Genomic DNA, 25,618 nt, shown 5'->3' on the forward strand with positions numbered 1-25,618 from the left:
CAATTCACCACAGGCTTGTCCCCAGGCCAATCTGTTGGGGGCATTTTCTCAGTTGAGAATTTGAAATCTCTCTTCCAAAAACAACTCTCACTTATGTTAAGGCCACAAAACCCAGCCAGCACAGGGCGAAAACAAAAAGTAGCTTTGTTTAGAGATTAAGGGGAAGAGTGTGCTGAGCAGTGACATTAAAATGAACAGTAAATGATGACTGAGAGAGAAGCTGATGCCTGAGGTGACAGCATTGCCATGAACTTAGTGCAGAAAGATATGGCTTCTTGAGAGAGCAAACAGAAGGAAGTTGTGTTAGCTACAGGAAGCAGACCCTGCTAGGTGGGACACAGAAGCAGGAGATACACCTGTTACTTTTATACAATGACTCTATAGTGCTATTGTCAAAATATCTAGAGCCACTAGTTATGTCATGATCAAATATAAGAGCAAATCCCTTTAAATAAGTATAAAGTGTCAGCAAAGAAATAAAAGCAAATCCAAGTTTTAGAAGTGAGTAACACAGTAACTCAAAGTATTCACAGGATGGGCTCAAGAGTGGAGATAAAATGGAATGAGAAGTCAGGGATGTTCATGATGGATCATTACAAATTAACTAAGCAGACAAATGAATGAAATAAAAGACTAAGAGGCCTTTTAATATTGTTCCGCATTTAGCACTTAGGTCATCAGTCTTAAAGGGATAGAGTGCTGTGAGTTGGCTCAGTTGATCAGACTTCATTTCTGATGCCTAGCACTCTTATACATAAAAGCCAGCAATGGTGGCAAGCTTTTTAATCCCTGAACTAGGGAGGCAGACAGGCATCCCTGAAGTTCACTGGTCAGCCTGACTAGCCTATCAGTGATCTCTAGGTTCAGAGGATGAACCTGTCTCAAAGAACAAAGTGAAGAGCAAACGAAGACATACACCATACACGCAAGTATGCATATATATACATACACACATACACACATGTATATACATACATACAAATGAAGACATCCACCATCCATACAAGTATGTACATACATACATACACAAATACACATATGTATATACATACATACAAATGAAGACATACACCATACACGCAAGTATTCACATACATACATACATACATACACACATACACACATGTATATACATACATACAAATGAAGACATCCTCCACACACACATGTGTGTATAAGTACAATCAGAGAAACACACGCAAAAGAGAAGAAAGAAAAAAAGACTTGAAAATGTTTTAAAATTTATAAAAAAAAAAAGCACTGCAAAAGATGTAAGATTATTGAATTATGAAATTTAACAAAGCTAAGAAGGTTAACAAAAAATTCTAATTCCAAAAGCATCTATAGACAAGATCTTGAAAAACAAGCTCCACTATCCAAAGAAAAGTGATATACATACATATAATTATCTAAGTGACTACAGCTTTCTCATCACAAACAAAGGAGACCAGAAAGTAGGGGAACAATGTTTATTAATACTGAGGAAGAAAACTGATAACAGATATTTCCATACACAGTGAAAATCTGCTTCAGAAATGAGGATAAAATAAGAACATTCTCAAAGAAAGAGAATCAAGACAGCTGGTCTCCTGCAGACCTATTCTAAAAAAAAATTTCTTGAAATGGAAGGAAAATGTCTCCTGAAGAAAACTGGGAACATCAGCAATCAAAAATAAGGATAGAAGCTGTAAATATCTGGGAACTGTATCAGATTCTCCACTCTCTCTCCTAAACTCTTTAAGAGGACTTAAAATTTTATGTTCTACCCAAACATAAAGATGTGAGTTGAACAATACATATGCAAAGACATGTGGTCATAAGCTAAATAGACTAAAATATGATAAATATTAAAACAATGGAAAAGGATAAATCCCACAGTAAAACTCAGAGAGGACAAACATCTAATAAAATACTAGACATAAGTCCAAACATGACAATTACATTAAATGTAAATGGTCTAAACACACAAATTAAAAGAAACTAGCAATGACTGATTAGATTACCCCAGCTTCTCACTTGTGTAGTTTTTTTCAGGCTTTAAGAACTGACACTCCACATGGTATCATTTTTTGAAGTTGTAACTTGACATTTGCGGATCCCTTAAAGTCAGCAACACCCTCATGTTGCATGTTAATTCTCAGAGGAGTCGTTGTTTTCCATTTTCCTGATCTAACAACGGAATTTTTCTTATGGTTTGGAAAGCATAAATTGCCTGAGAAATTTGAGAATGTTATTTGTTTGATATGAAGTTTAGTTTTCTACTTTAAGATGCAAGATAGCAGATTTCTCCTATATGTCATATAGTAACATTCTAAGGTTTTTTAATTTAAAAGATAAAATTTAGCTTTAATAATTTTAAATTTAAAAACAAAAATTGATATATTATGTTTATTTAGTTAAGTATATATATTTCATTATACATAAAACTAACCATATGCATTACCCCACATACTTTTTTGTGATAAAAACATTGAGAATTTAGGAAGATGTCTTTAATATGAAGGTAGCTGTATGCTACTTGGCTTATATTCGTAACTATTATAACTTTATTCAAAATTGACTCCTCATGAAGAGTTCCTTTTCATATGCCTTGCTTTTTATTTAAGGGTCAGTGCTAACTGGTTTTTTTGATCTTTAGTTTTAGAGAATATTTTTGGTGGTGCCTTGAAGTACAATCCAGGTTGAGGTACAACTTACCCTGCAGTTCAGGTGGAGTTACAACACTAGAGTTCTGGAGTAATGTAATTCACAGCACATAAAGACCTTCATAACATACATGTATATGTGTATATTATTTTATAATATAGATGTACTATGTCACAATCAAGTTGGAAAATACCTTTGGAGATGGATTAATTTTAAAATATTGTAATCTAGTCTAAGTTTAAAGGCCTACTCCTAATACTACACTGGAGTCTTAGGACCCTTCGACCCTCAGATTCCTCCCTAGGACTATGCATAATGGAAACACAGGCACGAACACACAGCCCTCCCTGATACTCTCCATCAGTGAAAAGTGGAGTTGGTGACCTTTCAGTATAAAAACTCTAGAACTTCCCCACTCATGATTTTGAAAACATTTTTTATTATTTTACTCCAAAGTTACCAAATTACAATAGTGAAGACTAAAGTCTGTCTTCCGTCTTCAAATTCAAAGGCTTCAGGGGCCTGGAAACAGGAGGTTGATGGATGACTCAGATTATAACATCATCTGCATGGCCTCAGGAAAAATAGTGATTCTTAATATTCTCTGTATTATTCAAAACAATTATTTGTCTTAAACTGCAGTGTCTTTTCTTCCTAAACACAGGATCTGTTTGTTTCTCTTTTCCTTAAAACACAGCAACCCAGGTCTTGATGTGCTGGGAAGCAAGCAGCTATGAAGCAACACTTTTCAGAAACTCGCCTTTTAGGACCGAATTAAATCCTTAGGAGAAACCCTAGTTACAACTGGATCAAAATGTATAAAATGCCAAAGAGGGGTAGCACTTGGACACTCATAAAAACAATTACCTGTAACGAAGCTATCAATTAGTGTTTTTCCACCACTACATAAACAAAGTGGAAAATAATGGGAATAATTATTTTTATTGTTCATATGATTTTAATTTTTGCATAGCAGTTTATAAAGCATGATTACTGAGCACATAAAATTTCTGAAAACATAGAATTACAAGTCAACTAAATCAGAGGATATTCTGAAACAAATACATATATATATATATATACATATATATGTGTATATATATATTGATATATATTGACATATATATATATATATATCCCCAGTCGGAAAAAAAAAAAAAGAACCAAAAATAAATAAATAAATATATATATATGTATATATACTATAAATATATAATTTTATATATAAAACATATATAATATATAATATATATTTATGGCACAAATAAACACCTTAAAAACAGTTCAGGCTGTGGGGTATGTGTTCACTCCTGCAATTGTAGCACCCAGAAGGCTGAGACCGGAGTACTGCTTTGAGTCCAAGGCCAGCCTAGTCTACCTAATGAGTTCTAGCTTCAACTACACCAAGTGGGATTCTGTCTCAAAGAGTTATGTAAGTGTGTGTGTGTGTGTGTGTGTGTGTGTGTGTGTGTGTGTGTGTGTGTAAATGTATACAGGTATGCATAGGTGTATATACATATATGTATATATGCTAAGTTCATAAATACAGTAAATCCCCTAAGTACGAAGTAGAAGTGCTTCCCAAGAACTATGACAGAATCAGTCTGAAATGCTACACATTTGACTATTAGCAAGTGGTAGGGTTTAGAATTCTGTATAAAGTATGAAGATCCTATGTCTCTCAGGTTTGGGTTGTTGTTGTTTTTGTTATGGTTGTTGTTGTTCGTTTGACTTCGTGTCTACTGTTAAGTTTGACTTTTACCAATTTTTACTTCCTTAAGACTATCCAATAAGTAGTTAAAATTTCAGATTATAAAAGCCAAATTCCTAACATTTTTTTTTCTTTTTTTTTCGGAGCTGGGGACCGAACCCAGGGCCTTGCGCTTGCTAGGCAAGCGCTCTACCACTGAGCTAAATCCCCAACCCCAACATTTTTAACTATATTCCATTAACAATTTATGACAGATTCAAAGGAATTTTAGACTTCTGTGTAAATGTGCATTAATTAGATATTATGAGATAGTTAAATTAATAGGTGTACTGTCTTAGGATATTGCCCGAGCCAACACTTTGAAAGCTCCCTGCAGTTGCTGGGGCCATGCAGGCCTTCAGTCTGAGCACTAGGAGGCAGAGGCAGGCAGGCAGGTCTCTATGGTGCAAGGTCAGCCTGGTCCACAGCCAATTCCTTCCAGGGTAGCCAAGGCTACACAAGCAGGATTTGGCTGAATAAATAAATAAATAAAAACTGACCAAGTAATACATAAAAAATAATGTGGGGCAACTGCGTGTGTAGGAGTAAGCATTAAATGACAGTGGGGACAAGATAATTAGGAAAGGTTTCCCTAGGGAAACGATCACTAAGTCAATTAATGTCACATTAACAAACATGGAAAAAAGAAAGCCATCAAATATATTTTAAGCTAAAGGCTAAGTCAGGGAGTTAGACGAATCTAGGAAGGATAGTAAAAGATTAATTTACATTTACATAACAAGAAATGTCGCTAAAAATACTGGAATAACAGAGACTGAATCTGATGCTAAGTGGTAGAGATGCTCTCTCTTTCTCTCTCTCTCTCTTCCTCACTGTGTGCGTAGGTGCACGCTCTCTACAAGTTGCGTGTGGTTGCCTCTAGTTGTGAGCCTCCTGAGCTGGGTGCTGGCAACAGAACCCAGGTCCCCTGCAAGAGCAGCAAGCACTCCTAACACTGAGCCTCTTCCTCAGCAGTGGAAGATGCGGACATCCATATCTGTATGGAAGGATGTCATACTAACAACGTGTAAGGACAATAGGGAACCACCAAGCTCCTCAGTGTGGTTAAAGCAAGGCTTCCTGCAGCCCAGTAACAGGCTAGGCTGGGCTGGTATGAGGAATTTAGAGAGCACGGTTCAGTTTAGCATCCCTTTGGAGTCAAGTCATCTCAAAATTAAAAAAATTAAATGAAAAATCCTGTCCTAGGAACAAAGACAGAGGACTCTTGAGTGTATGGCAGATCAAGAAAATCCCAGTAACCTGCTTTCAGTGATGTTACTTCCACAGGGCATCACACGGATCCCAGGGCTGAATAAGTAAAGTCCATTCTATTGATTGTCCCAAGATGACCCAGATTTGTGATCCAATTTGATCAGCTACAGATGGAATGTGTGAACACATTAATACTGCACTTTTCTACCTTTGGTGTAAGATCTTTGTGACAGGGTTATTCTAAAGTTAGAATAACCTGGTTCAGGTTAACAGGAGATTCCAAACAAGGTGAATGAAGCACACCTTTGCTATGGGGTGGCCCCGCCTGCCTTCCCACTCTTAGCAAACATTTCAACCTTGACTTAAGAAAATCAAACAGGTTATACTACTCCTGTGATCCTGTCAAGGGGACCCATAATTTCATCATAAATCAGGGCAGGCAGGTAACACGTGAAAGCCACAAATGATTTTGTCACACAAAGTTTACCTTTGTTCTAGTGAAAGATAGACCTCGACTTACAGAATAATAAAGGAAGAAAAAGATTTCAAACTAGCACCTACATTTATTTTGAGGGAAAAATAGGTAGGAAAACTTAAAATTTTACACTATGTAACTATAAATAATCAAATAATCAAAGATTTGTAGAAGTCACTACAAAATAATTACAAACTCAAACTAGCTACAATGCACAGAATAATCCCACGTGTTTAAGATATTATTAATGAGCACAGGTCACCTAAAACATCACTAGAGAGGAAAGCTAAGGGTCCATTTCTTAATGAAAAGGGGGGTTCATTAAAGTGATACTTTAAAAGACTTACAAGGCCTCCATGCTGACACTCATGTCAGGCTGAATAAATAGGAAATCAGATATGCACGCACCCATGCACGAACGCGCGCGCGTACACACACGCACACACACACACACACCAATCTAATGACCATCCACACTGTATAAAATAACACCTAGTTATTCACAAGAGCAAACTGATTATTTCTAAGATGTTCTCATTTAGGAGAGATCTTAGGTATGGGGTAGGAGAGGAGATATCACAGCCTGAGAAAAGGGAACTCTGATTTGGGACATATATTGAATTTCCTTGCAATTAAAAAAAAAAAGGACAGATTAAAAAAATTAACTTTCCAAAAGTCAGAATTTAGAAAGAAAAATAAATAAATAAAAAGAAACAAATGGCTGTACCACCGTAACATGTAAGTTTTCCCACCTAGGCATGCATGTAGGGTTCAACAAGAAACCACCCACCATGCATCCTCAGCCTCTTAACCATGTCACCCCAGAAGCCAAGAGGTCCTGGAGCCCCACGTCTCGTGGACGGGATCCCAGGCACTCAGAGCCCATCTCTGTTCAGGCAGGACCGGTAGGACCACTTGTCTCCACAGCAGCCTCCAGTCATTGCCAGTCCAGTCACCTGGACCGGGAAGGCACGTCGCGGCTGACCTGGCCGCCCGCCTGCCACCCTCAGGGAAAACGCTCGATTCCCACACTGGTCCACACTGCCCTTCCCGGGATGGGAGAAGGGCAGACAAAGAAGTGCGGGCCACAAGTTACATCGCAACCCGTGGTCCCGCATCGGGATGCTGAGGGACGCTGGCGCCGACTCCGCAGTGGCCTCCCGGGTGGGACCGTCCCCTCGGTGGGACGCGGGTGCCCGCGGCCCAGCGGCGGGGCCCAGGGCGGCTCTCGGGGCCGCGGGCTCACCTTGTTGAGATGCGGGTCCCGCGTCAGCAGGTAGCCGCGCTGGTGGGTGTGTCGGCGGCGGGGGGCTCGGGGCTCCATGGCCGGCACCGTGGCGGGGCGGACGCGGAGTGCGGCGGGCGGCGGCCGTGCGACGGAAGGCCCCCGCGGCCGGGGCGGGCGTGGGTGGCGAAGAGGGGTGGCGAGGCGGGAGGAGCCCGCGCCTAGCCGCGGCCGCGGCCGGGCGGCCCGCGAGAAGCGCTGAGTCACGGCGGCATCGGCCGAGCCGCCGTGCGAGGAGGCGGGGGCGGGGCGCCGGCCAAGCTGGTGAGCGCCCAGCGTGCGACCTGGGCCCCGACGGGTGAGGGGCGGGCCGCCTCGCTTCCTCCGCTCGTCCACTGTCCTCCCCTAACCCCAACGTCCTGGATGCCAGCCATGCCCCCGGGGCCTGATGCAGGAGGGGATCAACTTTGACCCAGAATGCCCAGGCCTCGATGGCACTGGGCGATAGAGCGGGCGACTCCTCGCCTGTTTCTGAATAGTATCTGAGGGGAATTGTGTTCGAACGTGGTAAGAAGAAAGGTGTTAGAGGGCACAGGTCCAGTGGCCAGTCCTATTGAGCTTAAGAACAATTTTCCTGAGCGTTCTGGAAACCAAGATGTTAATTTTTGCAAGATGATGTATGGTTTCTTCTCTGATGACAGAGGGTCAGAATAACAGGTCTTCCAGTACTGAAACCCAGTGGTTGTATTATTGATATTTATACTTGAAGATCCAAGGACTGGAGAAATAAATCCCATGCCTCTCAAGGATGTCTGATTAAAACAAAACAGAACAGCCAAGCAGCCTTCAGACACCAAAGCCCTTTCTTTTCAGTTAAGTCCCACGGCCAAATTCTATGGTGTTCATCTAGACACTGCGGAACAGTTTGGGGGTTATATATTGCCTAGATACCTGAGAAATGATTTCTAATTATTTTACTTGAGCCCATCAGTACAGCTATAGCTTCTGGGCTATGCTTGAAATTTCAGAAATTTCTTTGGCCTGGTTTTTTAATTATCAACTTATTTTACAGAAAGCATTATATTAGCATCCCACAGTTCTTCAAAAGCATTTCTTGCACTTAACATGACACCTTTCATTGTGAACTTTATAACCCATGAATAATTTACCTCATAACATCTGAGAAGGTGTACTTTACAAAACTCCCTCTCCTAAATTACACGAGGCACATTACAATTGCAGACCTGGAAGATACAAACTTCCAGGAGAAACAAGTTTCAACAGTTTTAGTAATTTTTATGACTTAAATTTAGAGATGTTGCTTGTCCATTCTTGTGGGACTTAAGGCATATAGCCAGGAACACCAATAATGAATAAACCCAAAGACCATGTGGCCTCTTCCTCCAAGCCAACACTACTACTAAGGGATTGCAGAAACCTCCAAGACCTGCAAAACTTCTAGCTTTCACTTGTGTGTTTACTTGTTCTCTGACAGTTCCAGTCATCTTGAATGGCGAGCCGCCCAAGGAGCTATTTTGTACAGTCACAGAAAAAAAAATCTGAAAAGAACCTGTTTCCCAAATATTGACTAGAACACCAGACTTTTCACTCCTTTTAATTCTTTGTAAAATTAGATTTTATTGCCAAAAACATAGAAAGACAAGCACGTAGATTAAAAAAACAACAACAACCTCCTTTGCTTTCATTACCTTGTAAGAAACTGAAACTAGGGTTTCAATGTCGCCCAGTAAATAATTGATAATGTAAATAATGTTAAAAGCGGGGAGGAGGTGCTGAAGAGATAGTTCAGCAGCTAAAAACACAGGACGCTCTGCTGCAGAGGACCCAAGTCCAGTTCCCAAGGCCCAAATGATACACGGCTTACAACCACCTGTACCTCTAGCTCCAGGGGATCTGACACCCTCTTCTGCCCCCCCTCGACGCTGCATGCACAAAACAAGCATATACACACACACACACACACACACACACACACACACACACACACACACAGAGAGAGAGAGAGAGAGAGAGAGAGAGAGAGAGAGAGAGAGAGAGTTACACAGAAAATAAATCTTAAAACACAAAAGGAATGTTGACAGTAGAGGCTGGAGATGTGGCTCCTGGTAAAGCACTTGTTTAAGCATGAGTGAACTTCTTGGTTTGACCTCCAGTACGTTCATCTATCTCTTAATATATTCAAAATGTTTTCTGAATACACATTATAGATGGGGTTACCAGCACATAAACATTAGCTTGGGGGGGGCGTCAATATACAAGAAAAGATAAAAATAACCCTAAACTATGGAAAAAGAATAGAGTATATTTCAGCAATTAGCAATAGTTTCCCTCTTTTATTTGTTTTGTGGTGTCCTGTTGGTTGGCTAGTTGGTTTAGTTTTTGTTTTTTTCAAGACAGAGTTCCTCTGTGTAGCCCTCTCTGAAAACTAGGCTGACCTCATTCTCGGAGATCGGTCTGCCTCTGTCCCCTGAGGGCTGGGATTAAAGATATCTGCCACTGGCCATATGAAGTCTCGTTTTAAAATAATGCTTTTGATAATTTTTTGACATGACGTTTTCTATTTAAGTACTTAAAAATATCTCTGGTTGGAAGCATTGTTTTAGGGTTAACTAAAAAAATATTCCACCAATAATGTGCCAGTTCACTTCACATATGTATATGTATAACAAACGTCCCCCACTGAGGCGGTCCTAGAAATATTCCATCAACATGAAATGGGAAACTACTGGTTTAGATATGTAAATAGCTGACATGCTTGTACAAAATGCATCAAAATTATTAGTTCCGAATCCACACTCTACAATCAGATTTCCTTGGCTTATTCTAGTTCATTCATCCCCAATTTGTCTCCCCTCGGATGCTTTCTTCAATAATAAGAACTGTGCATTTGTCAAGTGACCCTCCCTCCCTCCTCCCTTTCTGTCTGTCTCCCTCCCTCCTCTCTCTCTCTCTCTCTCCCTCTCTCTCTCTCTGTCTTAAATCAAGGGAGAGTGGGAACACAGTGGGTATATGTGTCATGTCCCTCCCCACCCCATCCCCCCAAGCCCCACTGCTGCATGTATGTATATCAATATGAGGTTGTGTTTCCTTCATTTGGGTTGGCAAATTGAGAGAGGAACAGATGGGCTCCGGGAATGATCATGGTGTTTTCCCTGCCAGGTAAGTCTTTAATCTAACTTTGAAAAAGAAGACATTATCATCTGCCACTACAAAAAAAATTAATTTGGACGATATATATGTTTTGCTTCGTTTCCCTAGTATAGCAGTCTCCTTGAATAGCCCAAGTTGGCCTGGAACTCGTGATTCTTCTGCCTCCACCTCTCAAGTATTGGAATTGCAGGTGTAAACCACCAAGCCTGGCTTCTTAATGTTTTAAGAGTCCAATTTTACTCACAGTTTTATGAGTTAAAACCTTTTGTGTTATAAAGCAGGATTAGGGGTTGGGGATTTAGCTCAGTGGTAGAGCACTTGCCTAGCAAGCACAAGGCCCTGGGTTCAGTCTTCATCTCAAAAAAAAAAAAAAAAGCAGGATTAACTGACTTAATAAGGTTAAATATTAACCTTGTATAATTGATAATATTATGCTCAATTCTTCTGTTTGTATTAAATTCTCTCTTATAATAAACTAAGTGGTTTTGGGGGGGAAAAAGTGAAACCCCTATTTTTTCTTTTTAATTGGCAGAGAAAGGTGCTTGAAAAAAGATCCGGGGAAATTTTTTTGGTTTGGTTTGGTTTGTTAGGTTTGGTTTGGTTTGGTTTGGTTTGTTTGGTTTGGTTTGGTTTTACCAGATATCACATAGCTTCTCCAGCATGTAATTTATCTATCTAGGTCTAAGGTCAGCTATCTATGAACTGTATGCTAAAGTTTGCATTGCCTTCTCTAGGCTGAAGAGCATGAGAGCCGTTCTGTCTACAGGAATGAGAAAGTGTCTCTTCATTATGGAAAAGTGGTAAAGCATAGAGAGTCTCCTAATAGCATACAGAACATGCTTTATTGCTCTGTAACAACGCCTCAACAACAACAGTCACTCTTGTTCTCCTGTAGCTTCTGTGCATGCTTATTTGGAGGACAGCCTTGGCTTCTCTCTGCTGGCCGAGGTTTTCACATGGCTGCAGTGAGAGTGGTTGACATGCCTCTGTAATCCCAGCTACTCAGAAGGCAGGATTGCTTGAAGCAGGAGTTATCAAGCCAGCCTAGGGAACATAGTGAGAAAGAGCTTATCTCGAGATAGAGAGGAAAGAGAAGAGGAGGAGAGGGAAATCAGAAGGAGTTGGGTCCAACTGGGATTGGCATATACACATGTATATACCCTATTTATCTCTGTATCTGCTTCAGGGAGTCTCAAGGTCCCTTCATACCTAGCTCCTCCTCATGGGTTGATTTGCACATTATTGCTTCTCAAGCACTAACAAACAATGAGATGGAATGTGGCCTGTATTGGTGAAGAGCATGTATTCCAGAGTGCGGGTTAGACAGTGCCGTTCCCCATGATGACCTGGCCTTTGCAGCCACAGATTTTCAGTCCTCTCTTAATCCAAACTGTCACAGAAAGCCACCCCAACTGGAGGAAACTCAAATTCACATCGTGAGTGTGTTTGTTGGGGAAGCTATTGAAGCTGCTTTGAAAATAATATCATCCATTCAGAACTATGAAGCACTCTTTAATGGTTCCCACCACTAGCTCACCTAATATATGTAGTGGGTAATATGCTTGCCTTACACAGACAAGAATATAAAATGTGTATAAGTGAACAAGTTGAGAAGAACGGAGTTCAGTAAACTGATTTAAAGAGTGTATATACCAGACTAGTAATGTGCCATAGCGCACGAGGACCTGAGTCAATTCCTAAAAGCCAGGCTTAGAGCATGTACTTGTAATCCCAGCACTAGGACAGCAGAAATGAGTGAGCATCCTGGGTTCCCTGGACAACTAGCTTAAGCCTAATCAACAAGTTCCAGGTCACTGAGTCTTGTCTTAACAAGGGGACAGCTCCTGAAGAACAACGTACGAGGTGACCTCTGATCTCCACACCACACTTATACACATATATACATATGAACACACACACACACACACACACACACACACACACACACACACCACACAAAGTATATTATCATAATTCAGTTCAGATCCAGACTTAAACCCTTCAGTATATCTGTTGCCATAGTTACCACGGATAACTGTGATGAGGAGGAGGTTTCAAAGTGGCTTCCAAATTGCTTTCATTGTGCATTAGTTAGATATGTTTTCTTTACATTTTTTTTGAAAAGTAGGAATCTCTTAAAAATATGTTAAGACTCAGCCACCATGTGAAATTAGCCATCGTACACTGTTCTGCAATGTGCCTTAAGTATCATAGTCAGATTACTAAATTGTGCTAATTTCATAGAAGTTAACAAGAAGACATGAAAGAATTACATATTTGAAACAAAAGATGTCTGGGGAACGTGTATTGCTTAGCTGTGACAACATATAATAACAATGTTAAAAATAATGTCAGAAACTGAATGATCATGGGTAGAGGACTTCTTTTAATTTAGAAAAATATGCCACAAGAATTTTAACAGTATATTTCATTTTCTAATTCTTCAATGTCTGAGGCTTACATAAAAGGCATATATTGTTCACTATGCAGGGAAACCATCTGTAGCAGACTTGGTACTGGGGATTTGATCCAGGTATTATTCTGTAAGGTTTTAGGACCGCAGCCCTGTCTCTCATTTCTGAGACAGTTGAGGCTGTGGAACAGGAGAACATTTCATCAGCATCACGGATAGTGGAAACTCCTGACAGCTTGGCAGGAGGCACTGAGCGAGCCACATGTTAGTCTAAGATGGACTGGATACATTTCATAACGCCTCTCTGTGCCAAATACCTGTGCAGAGCCACCCTGCTCGCCCTACTGTGAAGTAACTAGAGTCAAAACAAACACGAATGATCTCAAGATAAAAAAAAACATTGAAGCTAAAGAACTTTGTCGAAATGTTAAACTTTTCAAAATAAACAATATAGATCAAACTTACCATTTAACCTTCATTCATCTAAGAAACAGATTATCGTGTAGTTTAACTAATGTATGACTGACCTTCAAATACAGCTTGATGTTGAGCTCGAAGTAATCATCTCATGTAGATTTCTACTTCTCGGTTTCTCTGTATTCTGAACATCTAAATATTAGAGAAAGCCCACATATGATTTATTTTCAAATCAAGGTTTCAGAAAACACAAAAACTTGCTAAAGTTTTAAAATTTCTTCTTAGAACAAGAAGCAAATTACTGCTTTTAAACTGGCATTCTTTTTTATCACTCTGTTGACCTATTTGCCTTCTTATTTCAAGTTTTTTTTTTCTTAATAATCAGGAAAAAAATCTTCATGGGCAGAAGAGTCTTATTAAATTACATTTTTCTTTTTTTACTGTGAGTAATCTTAACAGAATATTGTCTCTTCTGGAGGCCACCTCATAATATAAACTGCATTAACTCAGAGCCCAGGGGTTATGTCTAGTGGTTAACATCCCCGGGCCCACAGAAATAGAAGTAAGCCGGTATTAAGTACCAGCCCCCTCTGTAATGCCACCAAAAGCTTACTTAGCTTTCAAGCGGAGTCTTCCGCAGGCTCTGTGGGTGTGACTGCAGAACTCCAGACCCTCTGGCTTCTGGCAGGGGCAGTGTGCTGAGGAAAACTGTGCTGGGACGGTTAGACAAGAGATTCATTCACAGTATGAAGAGACCTGAGAGCACGTAGGCCAGAGGACTGGGAAGTGTTAAAATAAATCTTGCCATAGTGAAAACAGCAGGGTCAAGCTATTCTTTTGAAGACAAACTTTTTGAAGGGGAACTTAGAGAATCTTTAGACAGGGCAAAAAACAAAAAAAGTCAATTTTAATTGGTAAGAAAGTTATTGAGTTATTTTGTGGTTTTGAAATAACCAGGCTTGGGTCCTTGTTTTCCCTAAGAATTCATTTAGTCTTTCAAGACTTCCCAAGAGGCCTGGAATTTAAACAGATAGAGGAATCTTTATGTGTAATTGTTTACAGTCAGCCTATTTATACTGAGATGTGAAGATATGTATCCTTTGCCTGATGCCAAAAAACTGGAGTCAGTAATACCTACCCTGAGCTCCCCCTCTCGCACCCACCCACACAGCAGGCTGTTTACCTTTCCTGGCTAATGGAGCGGGTGGGATGTTCCCAGTGCATTTCCCTCCTTCCTCCTTCTGTGCGGAAGCTGCTCTGTCATGCAGGTAATGAGGCCAATGAGGCTGAGAGAACAGAGACCCTGCTGTGACATTATCACCATGGCCTTACACTGACAGGAACTGAGTTTTCTCTCTACTCACTGGCCTTTCTTCCCTTTCCTTTCTTCCTACTTTAACCCTGATACAAGGGGTAGTGTGTGTTTGTGTCTGTTTGTGTCTGTGTCTGTGTCTGTGTCTGTGTCTGTGTCTGTGTCTGTGTCTGTGTCTGTGTCTATGTCTGTATATGTAGAAACAAAAGACTATGCTGAGCAGAAAAGGGTAGAAACTTCCAGAACACAGGCAAAGTTGGGCCCAAATATAAAAATATTGTGTTCAAAACTCTCTAATTGTTAAAAATCAACTTTTAACAGCTCTAGGGTTGCCAGAAAACTTGAAAGGCTTTACAGGTCAGAAGTGGGCATAGCAGCACACACCTTTGATCCGAACATTGAGGATGCAGAGGCAAGCAGAGCTCTGTGAGCTCAAGGCCAACCTGGTCTACATATGAGTTTCATTAGTTAATTAAAATTAATTAACTAATTTTAATTAATTAAAAATAAAAGTCATACAGATCAAATTCTACAGCCTTTAATCCATACTTTCCTCATTCATATTCACCCTCACTAGTTACAGAGAAACTGATAGGTAATTATTTTAAAGTAAATGTTACTTAATACCAATAGCAAGTTACCTGGACATAATTATACATAGTTCTTATGGAAATCTTGCTATAATACCTGTTGACGAGATACTACACCTAACTCACAAAGCGAAAGTAGACCAGTACTGTACTGACTGGTTTTGTGTGTCAACTTGACACAAGCTGCAGTTAACACAGAGAAAGGAGCCTCCCTTAAAGAAATGCCTCCGTGAGACCCAGCTGAAAGGCATTTTCTCAACTGGTGATCAAGCCGGGAGGGCCCAGCCCTTTGTGGGTGATGCCATCCTGGGCTGGTAGTTTTGGGTTCTATAAGAAAGCAAGCTGGGGGAAGCAAGCCAGTAAGTAACATCCCTCCACGGCCTTTGCATCAGCTCCCGCTTCCTCTGCATCAGCTCCTGCTTCCTCTGCATCAGCTCCTGCTTCCTAACCTGATTGAGTTCCAGTCCTGACTTCCTTTGGTGATGAACAGCAATGTAGAAGTGTAAGCTGAATAAACCCTTTCCTCCCTAACTTGCTTCTTGGTCCTGATGTTTGTGCAGGAATACAAACCCTGACTAAGACACATACTTTTTTTTATATATAAGTAGACCCACACAGACAAAAAAGTAAAAGGAAACAAATAATTAAGGCACAGGACTTTCATAGGGGTTTCTGGGCAACTGAAGATCAATAGAAAGGGACTGCATAATACTGGAGTCCCCTCCCTTAATGGTCCTGTCTCTGCATGTACCCTGCTCCAGGGCTCCTCCCCTCTGTGACCAGAATACACACCTATTTTTCTAGAATTCAACACTTTTAAACACCAAACACTGTCAAGGTGTTTCTTTCCTCAGTGACACAGTTTAGTAGGGTTTAAATTCCTTTTGTTTCTTAGTTCCGCTAAAATTTTAGAGCCTCTGATTTCATACAGAAGGAAGAATCCTCAGCAAGCTACGCCACAAGTTGAAATCTCCCCAGAGACTCCCTTTAGATAAACAACTGCCCCTAGAGGTTTATAGGTGTGGCTGCTGTGCCACCAGTGTGTCAGTAGGTGGCTGAGAGGATTCTGACCTGTAAACATCGGAATGATTAGTAGCTGTCTTAGTTTGGGTTTTACTGCTGTGAAGAGAGACACCATGACCTAGGCAGTTTTGTTTTGTTTTGTTTTTTTAAGATTTATTTATTTATTCCATGTATATGAGTACACTGTCACTGTCTTTAGACAGGCCAGAAGAGGGCATTGGATTCCATTACAGATGGTTTGTGAGCCACCATGTGGTTGCTGGGAATTGAACTCAGGTCCTTTGGAAGAACACTCAGTGCTCTTAACCACTGAGCCATCTCTCCAGCCCCGAAGGCAGTTCTTATAAAGGACAACATTTAATTGGGACTGGCTTAAAGGTTAGAGGTTCAATTTATTATCAAGGCAGGATTATGGCAGCATTCAGGCAGGCATGGTACGGGAGGAGCTCAGAGTTCTATATCTTGTTTTGAAGGCAAACAGGAGAAGACTGGCTTCCAGGGAGCCTGGATGAGGGTCTTAAAGCCCATACCCACAGTGACACACTTCCTCCAACAGCGCCACACCTCCTAATAGTGCCACTCCCTGGGCCAACCATATTCAAACCACCACAGTATCCTAATATTCCCTGAAAATAAGCAAGCCTGAGATGGCCACCAGCCCAGTGCCAGGGAGCCTGACAGGGGCTACCTGTCTGATGCTACCACACTGGTTCTGGGCTGGAGTTGAGCCTGAGACAGACACTCATGCAGGCCCATGCTGGAGCAAGCCAGAGGGGGCCCAGACAGGGAACTAGCCTAAGATGACTACAAGTCTGTCATCGCATAAACCTGAGCATGCCTGAGATGACCCCTGCCCAGTGCCATAATGCACAAACTGGGCACAGCACACCACATCTGAGATCATCCTGAGCTTACCAGAGACATTCAGAGACCCTGGGTAGCACTAAGAGGAGCAAGTAAGTGGTAGAGAAATGGGAGAGAAAGAAACAGAAGGATGTGAGAGAGGCAAACCTGCTGATTCAAGGGTAGTAAGGAACAGTCTGATGTGAGTAGCCTGTGATGTCACCAGGAATCATGGTGGGATCCATGCCACTGGAGCCATGCTAGGTCCATGGCCCTGCAGCAGCAGCAGGGGTCTGTTACTACCATAGGCCAGGCAGATGTCCCTGGTCCGGACTGCTGCCTGAGACATGTTATGTCTGAGCACTATGCTGAACTGACCCTATCCTTCCCTGACATCATGGGAGAGCTGGCCCCAGGGGCTTAAGAGCAGGTGAGCTGACCCTGGCCCTAACCAACTGTAGTACTTGGGAGAGTGGCTCAGAACATTGCAGAAGTTGCAAGTGAGCAAGTACAAGAAGATGAGCGGGAGAGCTGGCCCTGCCACTCCTATGTAGTGGCATAGACAAGACAGATACCCTCCTCCTCACTTGCACCTGTGGCAGACAGGAGACCTGGCGCTGGGGTCATGAGATCAGGAAAGCTGACCTTACCCCGTACCAACTGTAACACTTAGGAGAGCGAGCGAGCAGGCCACAGGGGCATGAGCATGGGAGAAGTAGCCCATCACTTGTTGCATTGGTGAGGGACTGATGATCCTCCCTCATCCCTTGCAACCTATATCAGGCAGGAGAGCTGGTCCTGAGGTCATCAGAGTAGGATAGCTGACCCTGCCCCTAACCTCCTGCAGCACTAGGGAGAGCAGGGAGAGCAGGACCTGCACTTTGCCTGGGCCGCACAGTAGAACATGGAGGTTGCAGGTGAGTCAGCCCCAAGGGCATGAGCACAGGAAAGCCAACCATGCTTCTTAAGTGCCATGAGAAGGCTGAGGTGAGGAAGAGATGCCCTCCTCCCCTCCCTTGTCCCTCACCACCTGTAGCAGGTAGGAGAGCTGGCTCTGGGATCAAGTGAGTGGGAGAACTGGCCATGTCCCTCGATGGTTGCAACACTCAGGAGAGAGGGCCCTGCATCTCATCTGAGCAGCAGGGTAGAACTGGCTCTGGTTGCAGGGTGGGAGTCAAGAGGATGGGGGCTGGGAAGGGGTTGCTGATGAGCTAGCCCGGAGGGTGTGAGAGTGAAAGCAGATGGGCTGACCAGCTCAGATACCTTTCAGACCCTGACTTGGCTTTCAATTGGCCCACCCCAACATGAACTGCTGGGTTTCATAAAGGGGCCAGTCCTACAGATCCAAAACTACAGGATCTCCATGACATAGGGCAACAACAGACTATCTAAGAGGAGTCCCAGTGAGGTTCCAGTATCGATAGAGTAGCAGAAATCAGAGGCCTGATACCAGACCAGTGAGTCATTGCAACAAGCATTTGCAAGCAAAGAAGTACCGCTATGCTGTGGGACACACTGTGACACACTACTAATTCCAAAATCGTATTTTTTTTCCTCAGTTGTGGGAAAAGTTGCAAGGATGGAAGGTGGGTATGAGGGGAGGGAAGGGAGATTGGTGTGCATGATGTGAAATTTATAAAGAACCATTAAAAAGTTAAGAAAAAAGAAAGAAGGAAAGAAAGAAAGAAAGAAAGAAAGAAAGAAAGAAAGAAAGAAAGAAAGAAAGAAAGAAGGAAGGAAGGAAAACAGATAAACAAATATTCTACCATCCCACATCAATTTTGCACGGCCATGATGCTATTTAAAAAAAAACTGTAGGAGGAAAAAGATTGTTAGAGGGGCTGGTGGGTCAGATGGGCCACTGCTCTTCTACAGGACACTACTTCCACTGCCAGCCCCCAGGTGCCTCACAAGCAATGGTAGCCCCAGCTCCAGGGCTTCAATGCCTTAGGCCTCCACAATCACCAGCACACATATGCACAGACCCACTCACACACTCATAATTCTTTTTAGAAAGAAGTATCTTAAAAGTTCAAAAATAATGCCTTCAAGAAGGTTGCTAGCCAAGCAATTCGATTTTTAAAACTATTTATGTTTAATTATGTGTATCACGGAAGCATAAGGACCAGAATTGAGATCATCAGAATCACACACAAATGCCAGTTAAGCATGGTAGTCCTCATGTGATTCCATCCTGGGAGTATATATATATATATATATATATATATATATATATATATAATTTTATGATAGATAATGTAATAACTTGCTTCTTACAAATAAATTATAACTAAGGGCTCTTACATTGTTTTCTAAAAACATGGAACACATACACACACATACACACACATACACACACATACACACACATACACACACACACTACTCAATCCTTTTCACAATGTCTCCCTCCCTTCTAGCCTAGGTCAGAAATTTTCAACCACACGTGTGTGTGTGTGTGTGTGTGTGTGTGTGTGTGTGTGTGTGTGGTTGATACCAAAACTTGATGTTTGTGCACATTTTTCTATATAGAAAGTTAAGAGTTATCATGAATCCATGCCGTAAGTAATAGGAACTTGGGCCCTGAACTCTCAAGGCTTCATGAATGTCCTTCATGGAGCCAAATATCAAGCAAAATTTATTGAATTTACCTTCAAATCATCCATTAATTTCATCAGTGCAACTAGTGTTGAGCTCCATTTGTCAGCTAGTAAATGATTACGAGTTTCTACTAGGTGCTTATCCCCATCCTATATGATGGCAATGTGTGTCCCATCCTCAAAAGCCTGCCATTCCTGGGAAGGGAGAACAAATAAAGAGAATAGCATGTACAGTATCCAGTGTAAGGTGTGGAGAAAATAACTGCGAGATGCACTGGACTACTAGAACTGCATTTGAAATATACAGTTCACCTTAATTTACCCCTTCTGATCTTGCCCAAAGCCTTTTAACATGAGCAAAGTACACTTTGTCCAGTCCAGTCAATATTTATTAAGCACCTAATATGGGCTTGTCACGATGCGCAATGCTGGGGAAGGCAGAGATAAATGTGTTGCTGTTGGAAATTATTGGCTGGGCTTAGAAGCTATCATTTTCTGTAGGATTCCCTCAGGACTGGGTTAGGGGGAGGTTTCCCATCTTTGATCACTCTAAGATAGAATTATCTTTATTTATACATATGGGTGGTTTTGCCTACAAGTATGTCTGTGTACATGTGTATGCCTTGTGCCCATGTATGTCAAAAAAGGGCATTAGATCTCCTATCCCCTAAAACTGGACGCATAGGCAGTTATTAGTTATCCTGTGAAATTTGTGAGATGTGAGATTTGGACCATGATCCTCTTCAAGAACAACAAATGCTTTTTAACTGCGAAGCTGGACCTCTGGCCCCAAGGTGGACACGTCTCTACTGCATCTGTCTCTTTTCTACTCTGTTGTGAACTCACTAAAAGAAAAGCCTGAGTCCCAGGTGCTACTGAGAGTTCACTATGTGACTGTCGACTCTGTTTGTGTGAATTGGCTAACTGAAGAGACCATGCTTGCCCCAGGGTCTTCTCTAACCAAGACTAAATAGCAAGAAATTAACTAGAATTTTCCTCTCTTTTAGGTCTAGTGTTAGTTACTATACGAATTGTTGTGCCACAATCCTGACAGAAGCAGTTTATGTAAGGAAGAGTATTTTGTCTCATGATGGTATAGTTCATTGTGATGGAGAAGGTCTAGAGGCAGGAGCCTGAGGCAGCTGGTCTCGTGGAATCTGCAATCAGGAGGCAGAAAGCAATGGATGTGAAGAAGCCTCATGCACAGCTGGCTGCTTCCTCCTTTGACTCCAGGTCAGCCCATGGAAGACTTCCATCCACATTCAGGGACTATCTTCCTACCTCAACCAACCTACCCTCGAAACAGTCTCACAAATGTCTCCAGAAGTTTGTCTCCTCGGTGATTGTAGATGTGGAGTTTTCCTCAGCCGTCACAGAGATTGTTTCAAAGTGACAATATTGGAACCAGTCTCCATCAGAATCAGTGAGCGCTGTTGGTATGAGACCCGATCTGATATAAGGAATGTCTTCATCATGTCCATTCTTTGGAAGGCAAACCACGTAGCATTTTATCAGCCAAGAATCATTCTTCTCGAACCTCTCCCTTTTCCAGTCTTGAGTATCTGCCAGCCCCTATCCTGCTGTGCTCTAGTTTTCAAGTTACCCACAGAAAGCTGGGAAAGAGAGAAAAGGGGACTTTTATTAAGGTTTGACCCTTGCTTTTGCCTACTTTGCTGGCAAATTTTAGGAAAAAAAACCCCACAGATTAGGTTTTAAACTAAATCTCACTCTCTTGCTTACTCATTCACCAAGGAAGTAAAAAGACAGATAAGAAATTAAAGTTGATGCAAGCATCCCAAGGTCAATGTGTTCTACGGTTATATTTTATCCAAATAATTATATCATGTAACACTTACCCTCTGAAACAAGGACTGACTCTCTGCCCACACCCACTGACATTTGGCTGCGGTGGAGGAGGGGAATTGTTCTCAATTTCTCTCAAAGGCAAGTGCTTTCCCACACTTAGAAATGCATCCTCAGTGCTCCGAGTGTTGGTTTTATGCCAAGAGTCAAAGTTTTCACTCTAAACACTTTTATTTAGTTTGCCCATTTTACAGTCATATAAAATAATAACTAAAGTTATGAATTACACGGAGACAGATCAAAGAGCTAGTAGAGGAGAGAATTAAATTCAAAACTTTCCACTGACTATTGAATCTAGCATAATAAATTATAACAACAGTAGGAAGAAAACTGTGATCAGAAAACAAATGTATTCATAGAGAAAGTCTTGTAGAAAATGCCAGGTCCTTTAGTGGATGACCTCTTACTGGTATTGGTCTTCAGTATTTATTGAGCTCAAGTCCCATTGGTTAAGAATGGATGAAGAGAAGGTGCAGCCACCCTGCTCTGTGAGGCTACAGCTACATCTATTGTTTCCAGTGAAAGACACGTTTAAAGACAGTCCAACAAAATAGGAATCTACCTCGTTGAAAGTTTCATTACATTTGTGTTACATAAGAAATAACCAAAGGGATGTTCAGCTTGAAGAATAAATTCAAAGATGATAGAGTTAGTTCCCTTCACCAATTTGGAAGACTCTTGGAGACTGGTACTCTACAGAACATAATGAGGACCAAAGGTTAGAACTGTCCTTTGGTGCAGCCTCAGCAGCAGCATGCCTGACTCAGCCCTCTCCTTTCTTTATTACAGACAACACTATCCAGTTACTTCACTTTTCTCCTTTCGACTTCACTCACCTATTGTCTGTTGACGGGTTGTTGTCACTAGACCATAACTTTCCTAAGAGTAAGTTCCCATCCGTCTTACTCATAGTGCCATGATCAGTCTCCCTATAAATATTTATTGAATGAAATAATTTATAGGGAAGCACATTTGAGGTTAATAGGAAAAGACATTTCTTTCTGGGTAGAGAGAGGAGGCTATCAAGTGTTGCGCATGTCTTACATGAACTAGTTTTATCTTCCTACAGTTTGTCATCAGCTCTATGCCACAAAAGGCAGGAAAGACAAGGTTTTAAATAACTCTGGCTGGAGCCCTTGCTGCTAGAGTCTGAATGCTAATTCATCCTGAGTTCATCTCCAGTGGCTTTTTTACTATGCCATAAATGGACTTTATGAAGATAAATGTTCCCATCATGAGTAGACTTTAAGCCAAGACTAGCTGGTCATCCGTAGGGTGCTACGTTATTCTAAGGAACACATTCTTGAATCAAGAGGTATGTTAGACAAGATCCAAGTCCATGACTGTGATTCTATGACAGAAGCAGCCCACACATGATAGGAACAGCCAAAATGTCTCTCTCTCTTTTTTTTTTTTTTTTTTTTAAGTATCAACATGGTAGAATCAAGACCAGACTTTTATCATTCTGCTTTGAGTTAAATGTTCTGTTCCAAACTCTTAAATCAGAAAGAGCAATTTGTTCAGGATGAGTCTTTCACTTAAACATTCTGGTCAAGTTATAAAGAATTTTACCATCTCTTGGGGCAAATGATCACTACACAATTCCCAAAATGAACTCTGAGATGGAACTTATAAATACAAGAGAAAAATGCATAATTGCATTTAACAGCAGAGAACTGGCCAAATCAGAAGAAAGGGACAGCATAGACCCCGAGAGACAGCAGCTCTGTGCCCACAACTAGAAACTGGAATCTCTACTGACTGGAGTTACAGCTCCATAACCTGAGATTTTGCTCCAGCACATTTGCCAAAACTTTTCTCTTTTCCCTCTCATATGTGCTATTCTGTGTCTCCCTCTGTGTGTCCCACTTTCTCAAACACATAGTTCCCTGCCAAAGGAAGAGTTCATCTTTTTAAAAACATGTAATTTATAAAACCATGTCTTTACAGCAAAGAATCCCCAGAGTACAATCTTTTCATGTAAAAAAAAATAATATAAAGAATTTTATAAAGTTTTTATGAAGGCTTTTGTTTGTTTGTTTTTAATTCTTCCAAGGGAAAGACTCCATTAGGAGTCTTGCAATTCTGCATTATTACCAAATGTCTTGAGGGTAACCCAAAGGCTCACAATTTCTAACTCCAAGGGTTGGCATATTTGTCTGAGTCAACATAAAGAAAGTGATTGTTTCCAAGATCAAGTAAGTTCCTTGATCACAAACCAGAGCATGACAGACAGTAACACCCTGCTGTTAGGACATCCACACGACTGGGCCCCTGGTGTCACATTCTAGATGTCGGAAACCCTGCCAGGGCTCATTATGGGCCAGAAGGCCTTTGAGAAGGAATCAGTATTTCTGAGTACCTATGTTTTTAACTAGACATGCTACTAGGCATATTTGTTCATATACTTCCGACTCAGGTAATGGTGTCTTAGTCTTTTCCTGTTGCTGTGACAAAATAATTCCAAGGAACAGGATTCAGTCCAAGAGTCCAGTCCATCCTGGCAAAGAAGCCAAGGTATCATACCGGGAGCTTGAATGAGCTGGTCACATGATGTCTCAGTCAGGCTGCTGGGAGTAACAAATGCTTTTGTTCAGCTCATGTTGTCCTTCTTATAGAGCCAAGGAGCCAGTCCAGGAGAGAGTATTGCCCACTGTTAACATCAGCCCCTCCACCTCATTTAACCTCATCACAATAATCCCTAGCCGGTAAGTCTAGGAGCTTGGCCTGGAAGTTTATCTCCTTAGATGGTGCTAGATCTTGTCAGAGTGACAGATTATACTAACCATCGCTTACAGCGGTGACCGACCCTTTCACAAGAGTCACCTAAGATCATCAGAAAACACAGAGATTTGCATTACGATTCATAACACTAGCAAAATTATAGATACGAAGTAGCAACCAGAAATAATATTATGGCTGAGGTAGCCACAACACGAGGAACTCTATTAAAGCATCATAGCGTTAAGGAGTGTTGACAGCCGCTGATTTACAATGTCCACAAAGCTCACTCATCATTTTCCTTTGAAGAATGACCCAAATCGTAGGCATTACATTCGGCAGCAACAATTTTCCTGCAGATACAATGATGGTTATGTAACTTTGGAGACTACCTTGAGACAATAGGGGAGTCACCCAGCACACTTCTGACTGGTAGTCTAATTCTTGGCTACGCTTGTCACATTTCAGCTGCTTAGTAGCCACGGGTGACTAATGGCTGTGGCGCTGGGCAGTGCAGGTTATAAAGCCCTTCCATCATTGCAGAATGTCCTACTGGACAGTGTGCTACCTGGAGGTGTGACTGACCAGGGCAGATGCCATCTTCACTGGAGAGAGCCAGGGTGGACTTGGATGGGCTGTATAATAGACTGAGTGGTAAGACCTTCAATATTAAATAACAATCTATTCTGTAATCGGTGACCATGATGGACTTGGAATGCTCCCTTTGGGGGAAAGTTAAAAACCTATTCACACAGCTTTCTTCTAGGTCCCTGACCTGGCTTCTCTTGAGTATTTTCTTTAGAGAACTTGTAAATTCTTTTCCTCCTTTGAGCTATAATGTAACTCCTTCTTTAAAAGTCATTTGCCAGTTTTACAATCTAGTGATCTCTCCCTCTTGGGCTTGGAAGCCATCCCTTTGAAATGCAGTCATCAAAAGAGACAGTGCTGTCTTAAGTTCCTGTGGGAGAAGGGGGCTCAGCTTCAGTGCGCGCTTTGTTCCAGGTAGTAAAGCTCCTGTCGTGAAGATGTGACAGCTAGAGTCATCCTTTGTACAAAGCCAGTTAACAAACAGACGGTTTGTGACTTTACCCAAATGTCTTCCAATATGTTTATGTTTTTACCAGCTCTCCTCAGTCCTAAGAAGAAAAAGGAGCCCAAGTCCCTCCTCTGCCTTGCTCTCTGTTGAAAGGGCTTGGAATAAGATCATCCTCAAGTGCTTAACTCGGAGGCAGTCTTGCCTTCCATCAGTTTTCAGAAAAAGAAAACAACAATTCAAGATAGTATAATTTTAGTTCATACTGAACAACCTTTTAAAACTGTTTCTTTTGTTCTAAAGGGGAGACACTGGCGATAGAAT

General features: G+C 41.6%; 1 protein-coding gene and 1 pseudogene across 1 annotated transcript in view; one reads left to right on the top strand and one right to left on the bottom strand.

Annotated features, from left to right (window-relative positions):
• Me1 (malic enzyme 1) overlaps positions 1–7,572 on the bottom strand; it is a 113,461-nt gene extending 105,889 nt beyond the window's left edge. The window contains exon 1 of the mRNA XM_032909690.1: positions 7,330–7,572. Within this exon, the coding sequence (XP_032765581.1) occupies positions 7,330–7,407 (78 nt within the window). The 5' untranslated portion in view covers positions 7,408–7,572. The remainder of the gene's footprint in view (positions 1–7,329) is intronic.
• An 8,637-nt stretch (positions 7,573–16,209) lies between these two features.
• On the top strand, positions 16,210–16,300 carry LOC116908421 (annotated as a pseudogene).
• The last annotated feature ends 9,318 nt before the right edge of the window (positions 16,301–25,618 follow it).

This window comes from Rattus rattus, chromosome 8 (assembly GCF_011064425.1).
Source record: "Rattus rattus isolate New Zealand chromosome 8, Rrattus_CSIRO_v1, whole genome shotgun sequence".
NCBI classification, from domain to species: Eukaryota; Metazoa; Chordata; class Mammalia; order Rodentia; family Muridae; genus Rattus; species Rattus rattus.